This window comes from Pipistrellus hanaki, assembly GCF_964339955.1.
Source record: "Pipistrellus hanaki genome assembly, chromosome: 1".
Classification (NCBI taxonomy): domain Eukaryota; kingdom Metazoa; phylum Chordata; class Mammalia; order Chiroptera; family Vespertilionidae; genus Pipistrellus; species Pipistrellus hanaki.
Window position 1 is genome coordinate 16,234,350 of NC_140503.1, and position 22,621 is coordinate 16,256,970.

Here is a 22,621-nt window from a genome sequence, read left to right on the forward strand (position 1 = left end):
ACACCGTGCACAAATTTCGTGCACCAGACCTCTAGTCCTATATAATAAAGAGGTAATACGCAAATTGAGGATCACTCCAACACACAAGATGGCCTTCACAAGATAACCAGCAGGGGAAGGCAGTTGGGAGGGACCAGGTCTGCAAGGAATGGCAGGGGTGACTAGGCTGGTAGGGGAGGGCAGTTAGGGGCAACCAGGCCTGCAAGGGAGGGCAGTTGGGGGAGACCAGGCCTGTATGAAAGGGCAGTTGAAAGGGACAAGGCTTGCAGTGGAGGGCATTTCAGGGGGACCAGGCTGGCAATGGAGGGCAGTTAGGGGTGACCGGTCCAGCAGGAGAGGGCAGTTCGTGGTGACCAGACCTGCAGGGGAGCAATTAGGAGTTAATCAGGCTGTCAGGGGAATGGTTGGGGGGTGATCAGGCTGGCAGGCAAAAAGCAGTTAGGGGCAATCAGGCAGGCAGGCAGGAGAGTGGTTGGGAGCCAGCAGTCCTGGATTTTGAGAGGGATGTCTGACTGCCTGTTTAGGCCCAATTTCACCGAGGGTCTCATATTGGAGAGATGCAGGCTGTGCTGAGGGACACACCACCACCCCCAATACACAAATTTCATGCACCGGGGCTCTAGTCTTATAAATAAGCTTGTTAGTAGGTAATTTTTTCTATTTACCATAGATACCATAGATACCAAATATCGTAGTTATTTTCTGTTTACTGTTATTTTTCTTTATCCTGTTACTCTCCCCCCCCCCCCTTGCTTGCCTTCATTTATAGTTGCATATAATTTTCTGTATTTTTCCCTAGGTGGCTTGGTTTAGGCCCAGGTTATGAGCCTTAAGCTCTTGCTTGCCTAGAGCTAGAGTTGCAGGGCAAATAAGCACAGCCCTTAGTCACATAGTGAAGAATACTATAATGTGAAATAGCCTAGGCTTTGCAAACAGACTGACCCAGGGTCGAGTGCCAGGAGTACCCACTCTCTCTGAGCCTCAAATCCCTCATCTATGAAGCTGATATAGTAATGGTTATCTTGCATCTTCGCTGTAAGGTATAGTGTACATAAAGTGTATGGCACATATTAGACTCTAAAAATATTATGTTAGCAAAATAGGCTTTTTGCTTCTACTGGTTTGATCTTCATAGTCTATAGTGGAGGACTTTAGGACATGAAGTGATGCAAATTGGTCAACATTGTACCACTAATAAAAGGTATAGCTAGGTCTCCTGATACCTAGATAAATTCCCTTTCCGTTGTCCTGAGGCCGGCAGCCTACAGGCAGTGATGGGCCCTGGCCATGTTTTGTTGAACTTGTGTGTTCATGTGTATGTTGGTTGTTTCTTATGCTTAGTTACAACTCCAGGGTAGCACCTTTCCTTTTCCAACACCAGCCTGCATAGTCATGCTAACTATGTGAGTTTTCTGGCACTGAGTCGGTGCTCCCATGTGGCAGCCTGCCAGCCCCTCCTCTTGGTTTTAAGAACAAATGCAAAATGATTTATAAAAAGATTCCATTCAATTCAAAGCCCAGAAGTTACCCTGTAGGCCTTTCTGTTTCCTGGAGGCTTGTCAGTGAGAAGCTGCTGAAAGCCTTGTTGCCTTTTCAAAATGAAAGTAAATTGTATTCTGGAACCAGGAAGGCTGTTTGCTTTGTTCTGTTCCTCCTTGTGTGGAAACACTCCTAACAGTAATGAGAGAAGCGGCACAGCTGGCTGCTTTGTTGTTTAAAAATCTCAGGGAGGTCAGTTTAAAGGAGTAATTTCCATTCCTTAATAATCACCTGTTTCTCAGAGTTCTAAAAAGTGAAAAAGCTCAAAATGCCAACACATACCATGGGAGAGGAAAACTTGAGAGGTCTCAAGGGCCGTGTGTGTGTGTGTGTGTGTGTGTGTATGTGTGTGTGTGTGTGTGTGTGTGTGTGTGTGTGTGTGTGTGTTTGAATAGCTGTTCAGAGAGATCATCACATTAATCAGAAGTTAGGCAATTATTAAAAGCCCCAAGAAAATATTTTGTACTGCTCCTTAGGGGGGGTCACTAGACTACAAATTCCATTAGGGCTGTGCTGTCTTTTACATTCACAGCAATGTTTTCAGGACTGAACTCTGTGCAGGGCACAAAGAAGTACAGACTTGTAAAATGAAGAAATGAGTGAGTAATGAAAAGTGGTATGCTGGTTAATTTGAAGAAAGTCAGGGGTCTGTCTCCTTCATTTTGAAAGGAGCCCACTGACTTTCTTGAGGCTGACAGAACTGTACTCAGATTAGGGTGGCAAAGCAGGGCAGGGCAAGGAGGGCCAGGAAAACTAAGAATTCCACCCAGGTGGGCTTCAAGAGGTGATGAAACAAACTTTAACAGGACGAATGAGGGACATTTGTTGTTTAGACTTCTCAGTATACCCTTCCTATTTTCCTTCCTGCTAAACAAGATGGAGGGAGGGCTCTGCCTTTTTTGCTGGAAGTGGAATGGTGATTCCTCACCTCGTTGCAGAAGACCAGAGAAAACCAAGCAACGCTTAGAGAAATGGAGTTACACATGATGATGATGATGATGATGCACGGCCCCAGAGGAAAATGTCTTTCAAATTCTGAGCTGAAACATGGAGGAAGTTGTCCCCCTTTCTATTTTTTAAGTCCTTTGTCTTCCAAGTATGGGGTTTTCTGATCCCCTTTGCAAGTTCTTAAAGAGCCCTATGTGCTGGGGCTTTAAGACCTTAACCAAAGGCCTGGCCTGGCACCAGCACTGATAACTTCGTCTGGGGAAGGTTTATCGCCTCTCTGGAATGGGAGTAGTCTTATTTTTCTTATTATTTAAGCAAGCAAGCATTTACAGAAGCAAAAATTGCAGGGTTAAAATTTCAAACAAGTTTTTATATATGATGGATACTTCAACCTGCTTCTGCACTCAGAAACAGGAGCCCAAATCTCAAGGTAAAATGGACAAAATTTGTCATCTTAACCAGTCTTAACTGTGGAGTTTATGGCATTAAATTAAATCATAATATGCTACCCTCACCACCATCCATCTTCAGAACTTTTTCTTACAGAACTGAAACTATAACTCCCAGTTCTTTCACCCAGCCCCTGATAGTCATCATTCTATTTTCTCTCTCTCTGATTTTGACTAAGTGGAGTTATGCAATATTTGTTCTTTTGTGACTAGCTTATTTCACTTAGTCTAATGCCCCAGGTTCATCTATTTTGTAGCATGTGTCAAAATTTTAATTATTGTAGCTTTGTAGTTAGTTTTCAAATCAGAGGACTTTGAGTGTGAGAGCATGAAATGAAGTTTCAATATCAGTCAGAGGTTTTATATACACATCAGGCCCAGTGATATGACAGTGACTGCCTGGGCCTTGATGTGTATATAAACACAGTGGCGGCCTTTTGCTAGGTCAGGGCCTCCCCTTGCTCAATTTCTGCCAGAGGCTGGTTTTCTAGGCTTTCATTTCAGTGGCAAACTACTCTACCCTTCAAATCTGCTCACATTAACCAGAGTCTGTTTTTGTTGATTGCAACCAAGAATACTGATAGTACAGCTCAGTTCCTATGGGAATGAGCCACTTTGAACATTGAGCAATAAAAATAAGTTTTTATTAATCATGCAATCAGTCTGTTGCATGGCTCAATAGCAAGGTTGCACATCTATGCAGTATTCAAATTCGTCCACATTTATCTGTTGGTAAGAGAGGGTAAACAAGGTTTGATCCAGCAAAACTGTGGAGACAATGGGGCATAGCTTAAGAATCACTTTTTTTTTTTCTCCCCCCCTGGGAGTCTTCTGCCTTCATATTAATCCCTTCTTCCTATTAGGCATTCAGTTTCCTGTAATCTTCACACTAGATGCACAAAATAGCAGTGTATTTACGTGATTAATATTATTGTTCATCAGTATCGGTTACAGTTGTGCTTGGATGACTAATTATCCTTGATCATAAGAGTTTCAGTTTGATTATTTATTGTGGCATTCACGTATTGAGTACCCATATGAGTACCATGACAGCTAGACCCAAAATCCAACCGGATCCAGTCTTGGTGGAGTGACAGGGTGGGAGGGCTGGCAGAGTCAGGTCAAGCTGCCTCCTCCCTACCATAGCTGCTCTCTGTTGGCCAAGTTGGGATTTGCTTGGATGAGGCCATCTGTAGGAGTTGGAGGTGGTGGTTCCACAGCCTATCGCTATCTCTCTGCTCTAGCACAAGTCTGCCTGCACTGGGCCCGTCAACTCCAAAACTTCTCTTTTCCTAGTGTAAACATGTATCAGGACCCTGTGCTCTATCTTGAGGCGGCACTTAGTTTGTAGGTTCCAAATTCTAAGTACTGTGTGTGTGATGTGGACTGAAGTTATTTTCATGCTCTCCAAACTCACTCTCTGACATGTTCCATATATTCTGGAGCCTCCCCATAGAATTCTGCTTCCCATGAGCAACAGATTTCATGTGGGGAGTTCTTGTTCTCAAATAAGTAGGCCGTTTAAGGTGGAAGAAGATATGCGGCCACTTTTATAGACAAAGCTCTTAGTGGGACAGAAGAAAGTTTTGGAAATACAGCTTTTGTGGAAGGGAAAGAGACTAGGAGTGGATGTTTCTTGAGTGCCAAATGCTTTGCCTGATTTTTTTAAACTCTCACACCAGCATGGAGAGCATTTATTTTTAGCTTCCTTTTACAGATGGTTGACTGGGCTTTACGGAGGTGAAGTAATTTTCCTAAGATCATCTAAGTGAAACAATAGTAAAGCTTGGGCTGGTTGGCAGAGTGAGGCCAAGACGGAATTAGGATGAGCTAGGTCTCCCCATCTCCTCGGATTGCAGGAACAAATGGTTTCCACCTTTAGCTACACCTGTGGACAGGTGCATGGTCCCTGCAGCAGCCTGGTCTTCTGTTTCTATTCCCAGGAGGCATTCTGGGCACACTTCTGACTCTTCACTGCCTGTACTCAGCATTCTGAAAAAAGACACTGTCAGGGAGACAAACAAATACAGCGCTGAGTCACGATGGTAAGATCACCCTGGAGAATGGTTCTGTACTGACTTGGGATCAGCAAAATGGTCAATTATGGCTTTTCCCTCCACCAATAGTGTAAAGTTAAATGAGTTAAAGGAAAAGAGTCATTTGTTTGCCTGAGGGAGAGCTGTCTACCCTCAGTTCACACCATTTGTCTGCATGTTTATTCCTGAAAGAGAGTTCCCTAATGCAATCCGAGTGGCCTGGCTTTTGAGAGTTTCAGGGTGTAGCAGGGAAGTAGGAACCCAGAGGCTGATGGCCTGGGATCATTGAAGAATCCTACTTTCATTTTTCAATTTAGGTGCATGGGCATAATGGCCCTGACTCTAGGTAGCACACATTATACAGCAGAGACATGCCCAGGGCGGGCTCAGTCTGGAGAGCAGAAGGAAGGGGAGGACTGTTGGCAGAGAATGTTAAGACCATAATAAAGCTGATTGAATGTGGTGCGTTTTTATTCCTATCACAGAACAGTTATCCCAAACAATGTCAATGATAAAACACTTACCACAAGAAATATTTTTTGGTGTAAATTTTAATTGACCCAAGTACCACAATTAGTGTTGAATTTTAATAATAATATATTTGTTAGCTTCACTCATATTGCATATCTTTTTAAAAAAAACAAAAACATTTTTACACTTTCTACGTTTCACAGGAGTGAAATGAGACAATCACAAAAATATAAAAGATTGCGTGAGTCCACTGATAGAAGGTCTCAAAAACAGTCCGGTTCAGCCCGGCCAGAGTGGCTCCATGGTTGAGCAACAACCTATGAACCAGGAGGTCATGGTTCAGTTTCTGGTCAGGGCACATACCCAGATTGTGGGCTAGATCCCCGGTAGCAGATGTGCAGAAGGCAGTCAATTAATGATTCTCTCTCATCATTGATGTTTCTCTCTCTCTCTCTCTCTCTCTCTCTCTCTCTCTCTCTCTCTCTCTCTCTCTCTCTCTCTCTCTCTCCTTTCCTCTCTGAAATCAATTTAAACAAACAAACAAAAAAAAAATTAAAATTAAAAAAAGTAGTCCATTTCATAGAAACAGAAAATAGAATGGTGGTTACCAGAGGCTGGGGGAGGGAAAATGGGGAATTATTGTTTAAGTGGTAGAGAGTTTCATTTTTCCAAGATGAAAAAGATCTGGAGCTTAGTTACACATCAACATGAATCTACTTAAGAAACACTACTGAACTGTGTGCTTAAAAATGGTTGCAATGGTAAATTTTATGTTGTGTGGTTTTATCACAACAAGATAAATAATAAACATTGTATTCAGTTTGGAAGTTAGTTTGGACAACTCTCAGTGACACAGCTAGACCCTAACACGTTTTCATTTGTTTCAAGAGTAAACCCCCACAGATTCAGAATTGTTCATACTCATGTAGAGCTCAGTTTATGCATCCAGTTCTTGTGATAAATTTCTGTTTTTTTATTTTTAAAAAATGAATATTTTTATTGACTTCAGAGAGGGAAGGACAGGGAGAGAAAGATAGAAACATCAATGATGAGAGAGAGTCATTGAGCGTTGCTTCCTGCACACCCTTTCCTGGGGATAAAGCCGGCAACCCAGGTATGTGCCCTGACCAGGAATCCAACTGTAACCTCCTGGTTCATAGAGGGATGCTCAACCACTGAGCCATGCCAGTTGGGCTATTTCTGTGTTTAAACAGGAGATTAGAAAGGAACAGTTGCAGTACAACAATTGTAAGGAAAAAAATAGAATTTAGTTATTTAATCACTAGAGGCCTGGTGCATGAATTTGTGCACAGGTGAGGTCCCTTGGCCTGGCCAGTAATGGAGGTGATGAGAGCAGGCCTGCCCAATGGGTGGGGGGGACAGCAGGAGGTTGGCAGGCTGCTGGAGATTGGCTGTGGGAGCACACTGACTACCAGGGGGCAGCTCCTGCATTGATCGTCTGCCCCCTGTTGGTCAGTGCGTGTCATAGCCACTGTCCAGTGGTAACAGTCACTTAGGCTTTTACATATATAGATAGCCTTCAATGTGACCACTGGGGATTTTTATTTGTAATTGAATATAAAACAGTGAAACTACTAATTGTGAAGTGTGACCATTTTGTTTGGTTCTTCAGAAGTGATAGCAGGAGGAGGGGGCATAATTCATAAAATGGGAAGAGTGAGTCCTTAAACTGCTGCCTTCTCCTTAAAGATGCCGAGGCGTGAGGGAATCCATCTTCCTAGGATCACTTTGAGGAATGTGATCCTAGGAAGATGGATGCCATAGCGTCTGCCAGATTGGGGCTGTAACTAGGCGGTAGGAAAAAAAAAAAAAAAAAAAAACAACAACAATGGCCCTTTATTTCTGAAGCACCTTAATGAATTTCAGATGTTAAAAAGCAGGCTTCAGAAGGTAAAGAACAGAACCTAATTCCGGGCCCTCACCTTGTTTGGCTGTGTTTCTGTTTCCCTGGCCTGGGAAGCAGCCCAGAGCAATTAGTATCATAATATGCTGGTTAGAGAATGACCTCTAGGGTGAGGGGCATGGGACCCCTGTCAGTCCCACTTGGGGACAGCCGAGGAGGAGTGCCTGCCTTGCTTCAGCTGTGCAGCCTTCAGACGGAGAGAGTGCTGTCCTGGTGGGAAATTGGGGTCTGACGCCAGTCACCTGTGAGTGCTTTGAGATGCCCCGATTCTTTTTTTCTTCTTCTTCTTTCTTGGAATTGACAATTACAGTAAATTTAAAAAATCTGAGCAGCCATGTGCATTGTGTTTCGTGAAAAAACTACAGAGAACAGAGTGGGTGCCCGGCCTGCTGCCCAGCTGTATTCTGGCCTAGGCTCCATGGCTCCCAGCAGCGCAGTAAATAGAATCCAAACAGGGACCACAATCCACCCGGGACTGCACTTGGAGCCGGGGCTTGCAGGATCCCGCCGGCTTGGCGGTCTTGTCGCAGACCAGGGAGGCCTCCCAGTCGGTGGTGTGGGTTCCGGCCCCGCACCCCTGTGGGGGTGGCAGAGGTGGGCCACCCCAATTCTTTGGCAAGAGGAAAGGGGAGAGACATTTTCAAGCAGCTCCAGGTAGGTGACCGTGCCTCGTGTCTCAGCTCACCCCACTTAAGGCGCCCGAGCCTGTTTGTTCAGTGGATAGTGCTTCCACTTGCACACTGAAGGGTCCCAGTTCGAGTCTGGCCAAGGGCACATGCCCAGGTTGTAGGCTCGATCCCCAGTAGGGGGCGTGCAGGAGGCAGCCCATCAATAATTCTCTCTCATCATTGATGTTTCTATCTCTCTCTGAAATCAATATATTAAAAAAAACAAAAAGGACAAACGAACAAAATAACTGCTTAATGTCCTCCCTCCTATTTTTGTTCCACTGGTTGACAATGACCCTTCAGCTTGGCAAGCTGTTGACCTTATCCACTGACCTGATTGACAGCTGGGCTGAGGACAGTGAGGCAGGCGTGTTTCATTAAGGTTCTCTTTCTTTCCCCCAGAAAGGTCATTCAGATCTGGCAAGGAACAGGGGAGCTTTGGCTTTAGGTCATGGTAACCTTCCCCACATTTGGGAAAAAGCATATCTCTTGCCATGTTTTGACTCTGCCGCTGGGCCTGCCAGATCCATTTTGGATTACAATTGAAGAGCCCTCCTGTCCAGCGACTGGAGTGACCTAGGACACACGTGGGAGCCTAGATGAGCACAAATACAGCATGTGGCTAGTGCAGGGGCCCTTCGACCCCAGTGTGGAAGCATGTGTATTTGACTCTGGGGAGACCCTCTTGTGCTTACTTTACACAAAGGAAAAATGAAAATTCTCCCTCATGAAATCAAGCCGAAATTCAAGTTGGCCAAGGAGTGAGGCCTTCCACAAGAGAGGGGACGTGAACTTTAAAGCTTCAACTTGTATTCTTTCTTCTTTATTGCCAGCCTTGGAAGGCAGGGGGTTGATTTTGATAAGGGAGTTGATATACATTACGGTTGGTAGATTTCATGGCTGGCTAAATGGGATTAGCCTAGTTACTGGGTGGCCCAGATTCAGAAATAGGAGTAGGAGCTTCCAGAAAGATCATGTAACTGGCTCTACTTCCATGAAATCTTAGGTATCATCAAGCTAGCGCTTACAGCTCAGTACAACAATATTTGATAAGCAAGTGTGGCTTTCATAGAAGGCCACGTTACCTACGGAAGAGCCAGCCAGTAGGGCTGAACAGTCAGTGTCCTAGCTAAGAGGGACACAAAGGCAGGAGAGCTAGAAAGGTCCCCAACAAAGGAAGTTGGCGAGTGCCTCTGGGAGCATAACCAGCACATTCCTTTCCTTCACCAGCCCTCTAATCCTATGTGCCAGGCATGCTGGTTCCTCATCTTAATGGTATCATAGTAGCTTTGCTGATGCATATGCCTCAGTCTGGAATGCCTTCCTCACCACCCTCCCTGTATTTTTACTTTGGAAATCCTACTCATTTTTTAAGTTCCTGCTTAATGGTGACCTTATTAAAGACCTCTCTACCCCCCAAGCAGAATCCTGTAGGCCAGCGGTTCATAGGTCCAGCAAAGCCTAGAATATTTGCTCACTGGCCCTTTGCAGGAAAGGTTGGCAATCTCTGCCCTAAACCTGTGCTGTCCACTAGGGGGGCCAGGAGCCCCAGGTGACTATTGCACACATGAAATGTGCCCAGTGCTACTCAACAAGAGAATTTTAAATTTTAACTAATTGAATTTCAAGTTAAAAAACCAATATTCATTTAGTTATGGGAAAACTTTTAAATCTGTTTAGAATAACTTGGGTATGCAAACCTATTTTTTTTTTTTCAACTGTACATTTCATGAACTTGGAATATGGGTCAAGTTTTTCTGAAGAAAACTTGGTTTCCAAATGGCAAAGTGACATAAGTACCCACTGACTTTTGAAGACTTAGAAGTAAGAAAAAAGAATGTAAAATATCTCAATACTTTTTATATTGATAACATGTCAAAATGATCCTATTTTGTATATGTTGGATTCAATAAAGCATGTTATTAAAATTAACTTTACTTTTAATGTGGCTACTAGAAAATTTACAGTGATGTAGTGACTTGCACTATATTTCTTTTGGGTAGCATTGTTTTATACTAACATTCAGAAATTCTTTGTAATAATTTTTATACTGCTGTGGACACATCTGTCTTCCTCTCTAGGTGTTAAGTTTTTTAAAGACTGGGATGAGTGTGTGTTTTGTTTTGTTTTTAAATCTCTGATTTACATATCTTGCATGTAGTAAGTACTCAATAATTGAATGAGTTGAGCCAGAAAGTTTCTATTCAAATGCTTCTTACTGGCAGTGGATGGCCACTTCTCTGAGTTTTTATAAGGAAAGCTTAGACTGAATCTTAGTGATCTCCAGGTGTTTTAGATGTGTAACTACACGAGCATCCTTACTGTAAGATTGATCCCTCAATAAATGAACTTCTTGCAGAGTAAAGGGTGTGTTCTGGAAACTTTTCTCATGTCTATTAAAAAATATATATAAGGCCATCTATAATTTCTAACACAGAACATAATTTTATTGTAAAGCAGATAATTGCCAAATAGGTAAGCTATGCCAGATATGCTGTTATATTTGAGAGGATGCATTTTTTTTTTTTTAGGGCTTAGCAGAGGAATGACCTGATCTGACTTGAGTTTTAAAAGGGCCATTCTAGCTGATCAGTTGAGAATACACCAGAAGTTGGCAAATTGTTCTGTGAAGGGCTGGAGAGTACATATTCCAGGCTCCGGGGACTGTGCATCTCAAGACGATTCAGCTCTGTTGTGGTGGCACAAAAATAGCTTCGGACAGTGTGTAAATGAATGACTATGCCTGTGTTCCATTAAAAATTTATTTATGGACATCAACATGTGAATGTTATATAATTTCCTTGTGCCTTAAAATGCTCTTCTTCTTTTGATGTCTTTAATCATTTAGCTCTTAGGAGGTACAATTTTGGGTACAATCATTTAGCTCTTAGAGGGCTCAGTTTTGCCAGTGGGCAGTAGTTTGTCAACCCCTTAAATAGACTGTCAGGGTCCCTGACTAGTTTGGCTCAGTGGATAGAATGTCAGCCTTAAGACTGAAGGGTCCTGTGTTCAATTCTGGTCCAGGGCATGTACTTTGGTTGTGGCTTTATCCCCAGTAGGGGGCATTCAGGAGGTAGTTGATCCATGTTTCTCTCTCATCCATGTTTCTAACTCTCTATTCCTCTCCCTTTCTCTCTGTAAAATCAATAATATATATTTAAAAATAATAGGCTGCCAGGGGACAAGAGAAGAACACTGGAGACCATTTAGTAATCCAAGGAAGAGAGCTGACAGTAATCCAGACCAAGATGATAGCAGTAATGGTCTAAGAAGTGGTTATTTTCTAAATATATCTTTTGAAAGTGAAGCCAAAAAGACTTGATTTGGATGTGGGGTGTTAGAGAAAGAGAAGAATCAAGAAAGACCTCATGATTTTGGTTTGAGTATGCATTGCTATCAATCATGATGGAGAAGGCTGGGGGTGAAATGGGTTTTGAGGTAGAAGGTCAAGAGTCTAATTTTGGACATTTTGACTTGAAAACATCAAAGTGGAGATGGTGAGGAGGTAGATGGATAGACAAGTTTGGAGTTTAGAGAAAGGTCTGTTCTGGACATATGCTTTTGGGAATCGTGACAAAGAGATAGTATTCAAAGACTGCATGAGATCACCTAGGGATCCATGTTGATAGAAAAGACTGAAGAACCAAGGACTAGACCCCAGGGTATCACACCATTATGAAGTTGATACAAGGAGAGAAAGCAGCAATGCCCACTGAAAAGCAGCAGTTAGTGAGGTAATTGTGGTCTTTCTCTGGAAGCAAAGGGAAGAAAGGACATTAATGAGGACATAGTGAACAATAGACCAGTACTGCTGATAGATCAGGTAAGATGAGGGAAGAAATGTGACCATTGGATTTAGCAACATGGACTCCTGGATGACTTTAATGAGATTGGTTTCCATGGAGTTGTGGGATGGAAAATGTAGTTAGAGCAGATTTAAATGAGAATGGGAGGGACACAATTTGCAATAGTGAGTAGAGGCAACTCTATTTTTCCTAATTTTGTGACAAAGGAGCCAAAGAAATGATGGGGGAGAAGTGGAGTCAAGAGGATATTTTTTTAAAAAACATGGGGGGAAAAATGCAATGTTTCTATGCTAATTGGGTACCAACAGAGAAGGAGAATCCACAGTATGGCAACTTTATTATTTTACAATAACTTAAGAAGGAAAGTTTAAACTCCACTTACTAGGAAATTGGCATCCTTGTCTATAATTATCCAAGGTTAATAATATACAGATAACATAAAAACTCTAATTTAGTTAGAATAACTACCTATAAAACTTTTTTATGTTTAATTGAACTATTTTATTTGCCACTTTAGAATTTAGAAGAACTTTTTCTTTTGTGATAAATTGTATGACCCAATTCTTTTTACAAAAGCTGAGCTGACACCCGGGGCACATGTAGGAGTTGACCAATGGCTACATAAATGGGTGGAGCAACAGGTTGATGTTTCTCTCCCTACCTCTCTCTCTAAAACAAACAAACATAATTTTTTTTTTTTTTAAAAAAGAACCTGAGCTGATGCCTAATTTTCCTCTTTATTAAATTTTCCTATAAACAGAAGCATTTGATATTATTTCATTGACCATAGAACTATCATCATTAGCCTTATTTACCAGTAATTTTATTATCAACAAAGTGATGATAATTTGTTCCTTGAAAAATGTTTCTATATGTTAAGGCCAATTCCAATTTCTTCACTTTGTCCCCTTCTCCCCCTTCTTAGTTACTTCACAGAAAGCACAGAAGAAATACATCTATTAGAAAACAAATCAGTTGTCAACTTCCAAGTTTCCACTTAGCACTTAGTTGACAGCTCTCAGAGAGCTTTGTAATTGGATAGCCAAAGTAGCAGAAATAGTTATTGGGTTCTAGCTGAGATATTCCAAAAGAAGTTTCTAAACATCTCTGTGGAATTAAGACCAACATTTGATAATTGGATTTTCCAGCCTGTTGGTGTCTCCCTAAACTCAGTCTTTGAATAAATGGACAAATTGAGCTTTATCTTTCAATTAATTATCATTTAAATTATCATTTAAATTATCATTTAAATTATCATTTAAATGATAATTCAATTAATTATCATTTAAATCATTAAGAAATGATTTAAATTATCATTTAAATCATTTCTTAATACATAAGAGTACTTTGTATAAGACAAAACTGAGGATTGCCTTAGCATGTTTGAGAAGGTTCATTCAATAAAACCTAAATCCTAGATGGTATGGCTCAGTTGGCGCATAGTACAGTACACTGAAAGGTCATGGGTTCAATTTCTGGTCAGAGCACATACCTAGGTTGCAGGTTTGGTCCCTGGTTGGGATGCATACATGAGGCAACCAATTTCTCTCTCTCTCTCTCTCTCTCTCTCTCTCTCTCTCTCTCTCTCTCTCTCTCTCTCCTTCTTCTCTCTAAAAATCTATAAACATATCCTCAGGTGAGGATTTAACAAAAATCCTCAAGCAAGTAGGTGAATTAGATGCTTCTGGACTTTTCCTTGAACCATTGATTTTATTGTGGTTGTTATTAACATATCAAAAGCTAAGAATCCTTCTCTGGACATGTGGACAATACTCATTGCTCCAAGAGGCACTCATATAAATATGAAATTAATAGCCTCTGCATTTTCTTTTCAGCTATCTGGTGTGCCACTGGATGAACCTGAATGAGGGCGGTGAAGGATTGAGAAAAGACAGACAAGAGAATGAAAGCTGGGTCTCGGTGGGATGCTGTTTCTGATGCCAGTCTATGAAGGTGATTCTTGAAAAGGTTTTGAATATATCTTAGATGCAGCATCAACTGCCACTGACCCTTTTCCCCTTTTTAATGGTGGCATGAGGGGCTCAGACATGTGATTTTTAGGATTCAGAGAGGGGTAGAATAGCATGAATGGTTAGAGATGACATTGGGATTAAGATAGGATGGAATGGTTGGTTTAAGTGAGGGTCTTCCAAATGATAGATAGAGTGTGGCTGCAGGGTGATTGAGTTTGGAGGCAACTCACGGGTACTTTGTAGGCTGGGTGGTCAAAGAGTTAAAGAAACAGAAGAAAATACTCTAATTTCTCTAAGTAATGCTCCCACTAGCGGCTCAGCTGCACTAATTAAAATGACATCAAATAGCAAGTTGGATGTGTGGGAGGACCTCTGAGTGCCAGAGGTGTGTGCTCACTTTTCCCCTCTCTCCACATGGGCCTGCAGATGGTGAAAACAGGTGTGATGTCAGCCATCTCCTCTTTCATCTGGATGGTGGCATCAGTTGGTCAGGGTATCTCATTTCTCCAACATTTGTTGAAGCTATTACTACTTCCCCTCATTCTTCTGTCAGAGTGCTTAAGGAGCATTTTGAGAAATATCTGGACCTAGATAGTAAAATGGTTCTCTTTGTTATTAATAACAAATCCTAGGAGTCCCATATTCCCACAGATCCACAAATCACTTGCCAGTGGCATCCAGATGGACATTATCTAAATTTGACCACTATCATTCCAGAAGCCTTTCCACTGTCTGGGGAACTTAGGTGGAATCTAATGAAATTTAAGCCTGGGATTTGCTATAAAAACAAAAACAAAAAACAAAACCAAAAATCAAACAAACAAAAAACACTGATGACACTATACTAGTCTTGTTTTTCTCAAACCTTTACCTCATCTATTTAATATGGTCCTTGATGAGAAACTTTTGAGTGTAATTTATTTTTCTCAAATGTCTGGTAATTGTATATTTATATTTATGAATGAAGATTGAGGATGGTTAAAGTGAACAGATGTTTTATATCTTCTTCCTCAACACACCTTTCCCTGACAGAGGGCAGTGATGATGTCTCTGTGTCAATGCCCGGGCTTCCTTTTGTGATATGAAAGCAGGAAATGGAAAAGTGGCCTGGATTTCTTGCCCCTTGTCCTCTGTCTCAGACCAGGAACTTAGCTCTATCTATACTAATCATTCCCAGTTTCAAAAGATTAGTTTCTTTATTTAAAAAAAAAAATTTTTTTTATTGATTTCAGAGAGGAAGGGAGAAGGAGAGAGATAGAAACATCAACGATGAGAGAGAATCCTTGATTGACTGTCTCCTACACATTCCATACTGGGGTTTGAGCCCACAACCCCTACATTTGCCCTGATGGGGAATTGAACCGTGACTTTCTGGTTCATAGGTTGACATTCAACCACTGAGCCATGCCAGCTTTGAGAGTATTTTGAGAAGACACTCTTGAACAACATACAAACTTTTAGAACAAGAACTTGTCTTTTGTCCTCATTGATTTGAGTCCTATTTTCAAGTAGTTGAAAGTCACCAGATAAAGTGTACTCTCATCAAGTTTTTATAGATTTATTATCCTCATTTTGTGCTATTGATATCCCTAGGGTTAATACTTATCATATTTTTTTCCTTAGCCATCACTGCTGTCAAAGTATCATAATATATTATGAGTTGTTTCACATAAGACCATTTAAAATCATGATACAATGTTATACTGAAGTTATTGATAGTCGATAATTTATTTATTTATAAGGATTTATTAGTAAATGTACCAATTGTTTTCCTGTTTTTAGTTTTTTTAATTTTAATTTTATATTATTATTATTATTATTATTATTATTATTTTTATTGTCTAAAGTTTTACCTATGTCTCCTTTTTCCCCAATTGACCCCCTCCCCCCATCCCTTCCCAGCCCAGGCAAATCCTTATAACCCAAGTGTCTGTGTCCATTGGTTATGCTAATACGCATGCATATGAGTCCTTTGGTTGCTCTCTAACCCCCCTCATCCCCTACCGTTTGTCTCTAGAACAAGAATAGATTGATCTAGAGTTCGTTTGTTTTTAATCCTCATTTGAGGGTATGTTTTTATTGATTTTGAGAGAGAGAGGAAGGAGGGGTAGAGAGAGAGAAACATCAATGTGAGAGAGAAACATGGATTCATTGCCTCTCATATGTGCCCCAGCTAAGGATCAAACCCACAACCTAGGTATGTGCCCTGACTGGAAATCAAACCTGTGGAAACCCCTTTCCACATCCCACGTGGTTCCAGATTTGGGTTCTGAAGGAGGCCGCACACAAATGGAAGAGACTAGAAAAAAATTTATTTGGGAAATAGGGGCCAGGCAGAAGACCAAGAAAGGACTATACCCCGCTCTGGCCTGGCTATCCTTTTATTAAGACTATGGAATACACCCATAGCCTTTAGGTAGGCAATTCCAATAATAGCCAAACAACAAAAATTTACATAAGACTAACAGGTGGAGGCTGCTTCAGCTACCAGTCTCAACTAAACAATGAGTGGTTAGAGCTTCAAGGTTGACCAGCCTTCCGATTCCCTGTCCACATCATTCTACTAGTGAGGACAATGGGCGGCTTCCGGGAAAACCTGCTTTTATTGTTGGTTCGATGCTCCAACCAACTGAGCCATCTGGCCAGGGCTTCCTGTTTTTACTTTTAATACATATAATGGTAATCTTAAAAAGAAGTTCACAAATTACAAAAATCAATACTCTAGGACCCAACATAGTCATTTCTCAGGAAGAAATTTTATTTCATGTTGTGAATGCAAATTTTAGTAACAATTCTGTTGAGGTTACTTTTTAGGACTGTTATCAAAGTATTATTTCAACTACTCAAGATAGAACACATTATTTATCAGAACATATTTCAAAATGTCACAAGTGAGAAACCACTCGCCAAAAGGTAACACATTTGTTTAATTTCACTACTTACAAGTGAACTCATGGATAAGTCATGATTTTAGGTGTGTATGATATTTCTATTAAGACATCCAACTTACAGGGATGATCAGAAATGGGTAGGGCGATGGAGAGATTCCTGGTGAATCAGTGTATCACTTCTGGGGGTCCATTGGGTCCACAAACCCTACTTCACAAACTTAAAATAACAAAATCTTTTAATTCATGGTGTGGTTTTAATTCATGGGTGGTTCATGAGCACTGAGAACCAAATGCATCTCTTCTTGGGAAGAAATTAAGGGGTTGTGTTGACAGATAACTTGAAAAGTACATCTATAGATGAAGATCTTGACTATTTTATGTAAGGGAGCACTCCTGGAGAATAGCATTTCATGTTCAGCGATCAACAAGGTTGGAAAGAGCTGGTACTTTCTGGGAGAAGGAACTTTTCTTGATAGCTTTAGTATTGTATTGTGAGTTGGAAACAGCTAAGTAAAGAAACCAATCCCTGAAGACAATTTAAATGTTTTCAAGTGAATTTGCACAGTGATGGTAGCCCTAAAGATAGGAAAAACAGAATCTTCTTTTTTATATTTTTCTTTTTCTTTGTCATGGAAACATGTTTTAAGGGGAAGAGATGTACATAGAGTTTTAAAACTGGAAGAGGCCACCAAGTTCCTTCATTTCTACAGACTTCTGTGACTAAATGATTTGCCTGAGGTTCAAACAGTAATCTGGTATCCAGCCTGCTTTTTAAATCAATGGGCGATTTAGTGTTCTCTGCTCATAATTCCTACTTGTTGCTACTTAGAAATATTTATTGAGTTCACATCTTTTAGGCTATGAGAACAGCCAAGATGAGCAATTCTTAGTTTGCCTGGCCACATAAGCTTAAATCCTGCCAGTTTTTCTGCGCAACACATAACAGTTGAGTTACATCAGGTAGGTCCTGGTGAAGAGATGATTAATAGTTTCAGGGTCTGAAAAAACAAAGCTAAGTCTTCCCCCTCCTTCATGTCTCATAATAGCCATTTCTTGTGTGTTGTCCTGTTTGACTTCTCACTTTCAAGGAACTCAAACTCCCTCTGGCTATTTCAGGAAACATGAAGTTGGACTGAGCCAACATGTGGCTGATATTGTGATTGTCAACCAAGTTCATCCTTTTGCCATCTGTTGAATCTTTAGTATTAAATGCTGTATAAAAGTGGGAAGCTCAGTGTTGAAATGGATGAGTTGATGTTTGTGGAGCATCTTACACAATGTCATCTCTCCATTTAGCATCAAACAAGCCTTCCAGAAAGTATAGATTGTTTTGATATCACTGGAGGTTCGGATATACTGGTAGCCTCTCTTTCTTCTTGCCGTAGGGTAGAGGGGATGATTAGTTTACTAGTAATGTTAGCTCCTCTTGGGAGATGAACTCTTGCCCCATGAAATGTCACCTGCACAATAGTTAGGTAAGCTGGCTTGTGTGTGTCAAGGGGTTAGAATTCATGTTCAAGAAACCAGCTTTTTATATGTCTCCTTACCACTGTGAGTAGTATAGGGTTAGCTTACAAAACTGTTTGCTTATACTCTTTTGAGATTTGGCCCTGCTTATTTGAGGTTAGATGGGACTTTTCAAGAAGTTCATAGTCCTCCTGTATGTTGGGGAGACTTTGCCTCGTGTCCTGGGTGATCTTTTGGACCTGAATATCAGTCCTGTTCTTTGGAGAAACCCTCTGGCCCCGGTATGCCTGAGCCTGACGTTTAAAGATGCCGAACTTACTGAGTAGGATAAATACGTCCCGCTGGAAGGTCTTGGTGAAAATGGCATAGAGGAATGGATTGGCACAGGAGTTAAGTGGATAAAAGAGAACCAGCAAGATTTTGGAGTTGGTAACAGTGATAAGAGGTTTGTTCATAAGAGCTGACAGAGCATAAAATGAGATGGGGGCCATGCACATAAAGTCAGTGAAGATCAAGACAGCCATCCTTTTGGCAATTTTGGTGTCTTTGTCCCCTGGATTGTACTGCGGATTTCGGACGGTGATGTAGATCTTCACATAACAGAAGCAAACGATGATAAAGGCAACTATGTTGAGCAACAGAACAAGGATAATGTATGCCAGGGCAAGAGGGGTCTCGGTGTCCATGGGCAGGCAGATGCTAACTTTGGCGTAGCTGCTGATTCCCACCAAAGGGAGCAGGGCGAGCAGGAAGCAGCAAACCCAGCCCCCAACCATGATGGCATAGGCATGCCTGAGTCGGATTTTTCGGTCCAGGCGCATGGCGAAGGTGATGGCGTACCAGCGCTCCAGGGTGATGACCGTCAGCGTATACACGGACAGCTCACTAGCAAAGACAGTGAAGAAACCAGCCGTGTTGCAGCCGGGGCCTGTCTGCCAGTCGATGGCGTGGTTGTAGTACTCGGATTGAGTGTAGAGGTCTACGGAGGCAATGAGGAGTAGATACATCCCCATGCAGAAATCTGCAAAGGCCAAGTTGCACATGAGAAAGCGCGGGACAGTCAGTTTGTAGTGGCTGGTGAGGAGGATGACCAGGACGAAGACATTACCCAAGAGAGCCAGCAGACTCACAAACCACACCACAATTCTCAGGAATTTGTAGCCCATTATGTCTTCACAGGGGTTGAACTCATCTGACTTGGGGGTACACACCATGTCCTCATTGCCCCCACACACTATGTAGTCGTAATGATTATCAAAGGCCTGTAGTGTCTCTTCCTGTGGGTTTTTGAGCTTCTGGCCAAACCCAATGATCTCATCTTCTTGCTCTTCAAAGAAGACATAATAATGAGAGTGGGTATCCTGGAACTTGTTTTCCCTGTACCCAGCACCGTGGTCACCTGGATCCTCTTCATATTCCTGGTAGAAGGGACCATTCAAAGCATTCACAGACCTTCTCTGCCGCAGGCTCCGAATACTGCTGTCATTACACATTAAGGAGTCAAGGATTCTGCAAGGCAACAGAAATAAGTCAGCACTTACTGAAAACCACTAATGGGCCTTGTAACATGCAGCAAAAAGATTCTACATGACCTGGTTAGGTCCATCTCTCCAACATCTTTTCCTATTTCCCTTCAAAAACTATGCTCCAGGATCACTGGCCCTTATTTCTCTTCTGCAGCCAGTTCAAGACCAGTATGGAGAGAAAAAGCACGGGTGCTGGAGCCAGTCTGCCAAGGTTAGGACATGGCTTCACTGTTTACTAGCTGTTTCACCTTGGGCAGGTCTATAAAACTTGGTTGATCAAATTTTGAAAACAGAATCATAAAATTACCTATTTCATATCTTTTTAAAGCTCTTATACAGCACCTGGAACATGGTTGGTGCTGTGTATGTGTCGGTTATTGTTATTATTCCTACTCAGAGCTTTAGAACACCATGCTCCCTTTGCCTGAAAAATTCATGACTGCTTCTACCCATTACTCAGTTTTAAACTCAACTGTCCTTTTGTCCCCGATCTCTTTATTTGTATTTATTTATTTATTTAAAATATTTTTATTGATTTCAGAGAGGAAGGGAGAGGGAGAGAGATAGAAACATCAATGATGAGAGCATGGAACCCTGACCTCCCTGTCCTGATCTTAGATAAATTTTTCTACTCTTGTGTTTATTTCCTTCATAGTGTTATCAAATATCTTACTTGTTTGCTTGTTTATTTTCTGACATCCCCTACTGGAATGTAAATAAAATATTCTTGTCTGTCCTATTCATTGGACAAATGAATAAATGGACAGTATCATGCAGGCATGCTCGTGGGAGTAAGACTTAGTTTATTGTTAGCCTATCAGACTGACATCAAAAGAGATTGTTTAACCTGCTGACTCACCTATTGGGTTAAAATGTGAATGGGTTGCCTATTCCAACCTGTTTGGAAGTTAACAGGAAGGCTGGACCCTGCCCTTCTACAGTTCATTAGCCTCCCACCCATCCCTGGTCCTTTCCTACTGTGGGCCACATGGCATCAGTATAGAGCCTACTATCAGCATCCCCATACCCCACTCCTAGTTCTCTGTAGATGTTATGCCCACCATTGACCTTTGCACAGCTGCTCAACTTCCCCTTTTGCTTCTGCCCACTACGAGATCCAAAATTATTTTCCAATGCAAGTATGAATTCAGAAGGTCAAGCAATAGATATTTAGAGACAGAGAACACACTATACTAATAAATGATGGCAGTATTAGGAAAATGGGATAGCATGAGTCATGAAAGGGGAAATAATGCAGAGTAAAAGTTTAGGTGAGGACAAGATTCAGAGAAAGCATGGAGAGAAAAAGACCATCCCTTTCCCAACCGGTGTTTCTCAGTGGTTAGTGTCAATCTATGAACAAGGAGGTCATGGGATCAATTACCAGTCAGGGTATATGCCTGGGTTGTGGGCTCAATCCCCAGTGGGAGACGTGCAGCAAGCAGAGAATCAATGATTGTTTCTCATCAGTGATGTTTCTATGTCTCTCTCCCTATCCCTTCTTCTCTGAAATCAATAAAAAAGAAAGAAGACCATCCCTCCTTTGTAGCCTGATTATAAAATAATACACATTGAGAGCTTATAATATTCCAGGTTATTGTGATAGGTATTTTCTATTAAGTTTCTCATATAATCTTCTCAAAACCTTTATGAGTGATAGCATTATGATCTCCATTCACAGAGACTCAGGGAGGTTAAGTAAGTAGGCTGAGATAACACAGGAAGTGGCAGAGATGGGGTACAAACGCAGCTAATTCCAAAGTGCCCACATATGTAACCAGTAAGCTGTGACCCTTGCCAAGCCCTAATTGACCAGGTAACACAATTGGTTGTGTTGCTAAATTTGTCCCCAGAATTGTGGCATCTAATGCATGTTGCATCTGGAGGCCGTGCAATATAATCTTGATAAGATTTCTACATGATCTGGTCATTCCTCTCTCTCCTATGTCATCTCCTAGTCCCCTCCCCTCCCCTGCTGTGTTCCATTGACCTTGGCCTTATTTCTCATCTGCAGCCACGTTGAGTCTAAATCATTGTGTCCCATGGATTTCATGTTTCTTGTGGACGCTTCCAGTTCTTTCCACATTGTTTTCAAACCACAAATCTTCTTTCCTGGACCCAGAAATTAATACAACTTTTCCCAAGACCTTTTATTCCAGACACCTGCCGCTTACCCTCTGATTTTCTTCTGATTCTTAAAAGCACAGCAGTGGCTCGGATAAGAAAGGTCAGCCCGTGTGAGGTGGAGGAAACTCAAAGAAATTGGAAGTTTCTTTAGAGTCCAAGTGTTTCTTGCTATCAGTTCCTTGAGGTGCTCCAGGCCTTTGGAAGGCAGGGCAGTAACACTGGTATAAGAGACATCCCTGGGGAAAGGGGGAAGGGGGGGAGAAAACAGAGTAATACAGAGAGGTGGTGAGCATCCAGAGCCTCTAACTCTTGTCCAGAAAGTTAAAGAAGTCTGAGATTAATGTAGAAATCATAGGCTCCTTTCTGCTACCAAATATACACTCTGAGTTCTTTATATATAGTCACTGGTCTAAGAAAGGATATTAGGCTTCTAAGTGATAGATAGGTGATGAGGTTCTCCCATGTTTATTGCTTGGACCTCTGGTATCCATCAATACAATAACCATTTAGCAGACATTTTATTTTATCCATTGCAATACATACAAACTCTTAGAGACAGACATCAATTCTACTCTGGAAATCATACCTATAGCTACTAAAGGCTTTCAAGAGGCAAGAGAAATATATTTGAACAGGCTTAAAGCAGCCCAAATTGCTCTCAGTCTCTGTGGGGAATGGGGTTTTGGGTTTAATGAACTGCTCAATGATACAGATCAACACCAGTATCATGAAAATATCCTGAAGATGCAGGACTTGGGAGTCATACCAGTTGCATGGTAAATTCATGAGGAGAGAG

General features: G+C 41.5%; 1 protein-coding gene across 1 annotated transcript in view; it reads right to left on the reverse strand.

Annotated features, from left to right (window-relative positions):
* Positions 1 to 18,276: 18,276 nt before the first annotated feature.
* TSHR (thyroid stimulating hormone receptor) overlaps positions 18,277 to 22,621 on the reverse strand; it is a gene marked incomplete at both ends in the record, with an annotated part of 95,149 nt that continues 90,804 nt past the window's right edge. Inside the window, 2 exons of the mRNA XM_084891586.1 lie at positions 18,277 to 19,681; positions 21,873 to 22,061. Of these exons, the coding sequence (XP_084747712.1) occupies positions 18,277 to 19,681; positions 21,873 to 22,061 (1,594 nt within the window). The remainder of the gene's footprint in view (positions 19,682 to 21,872; positions 22,062 to 22,621) is intronic.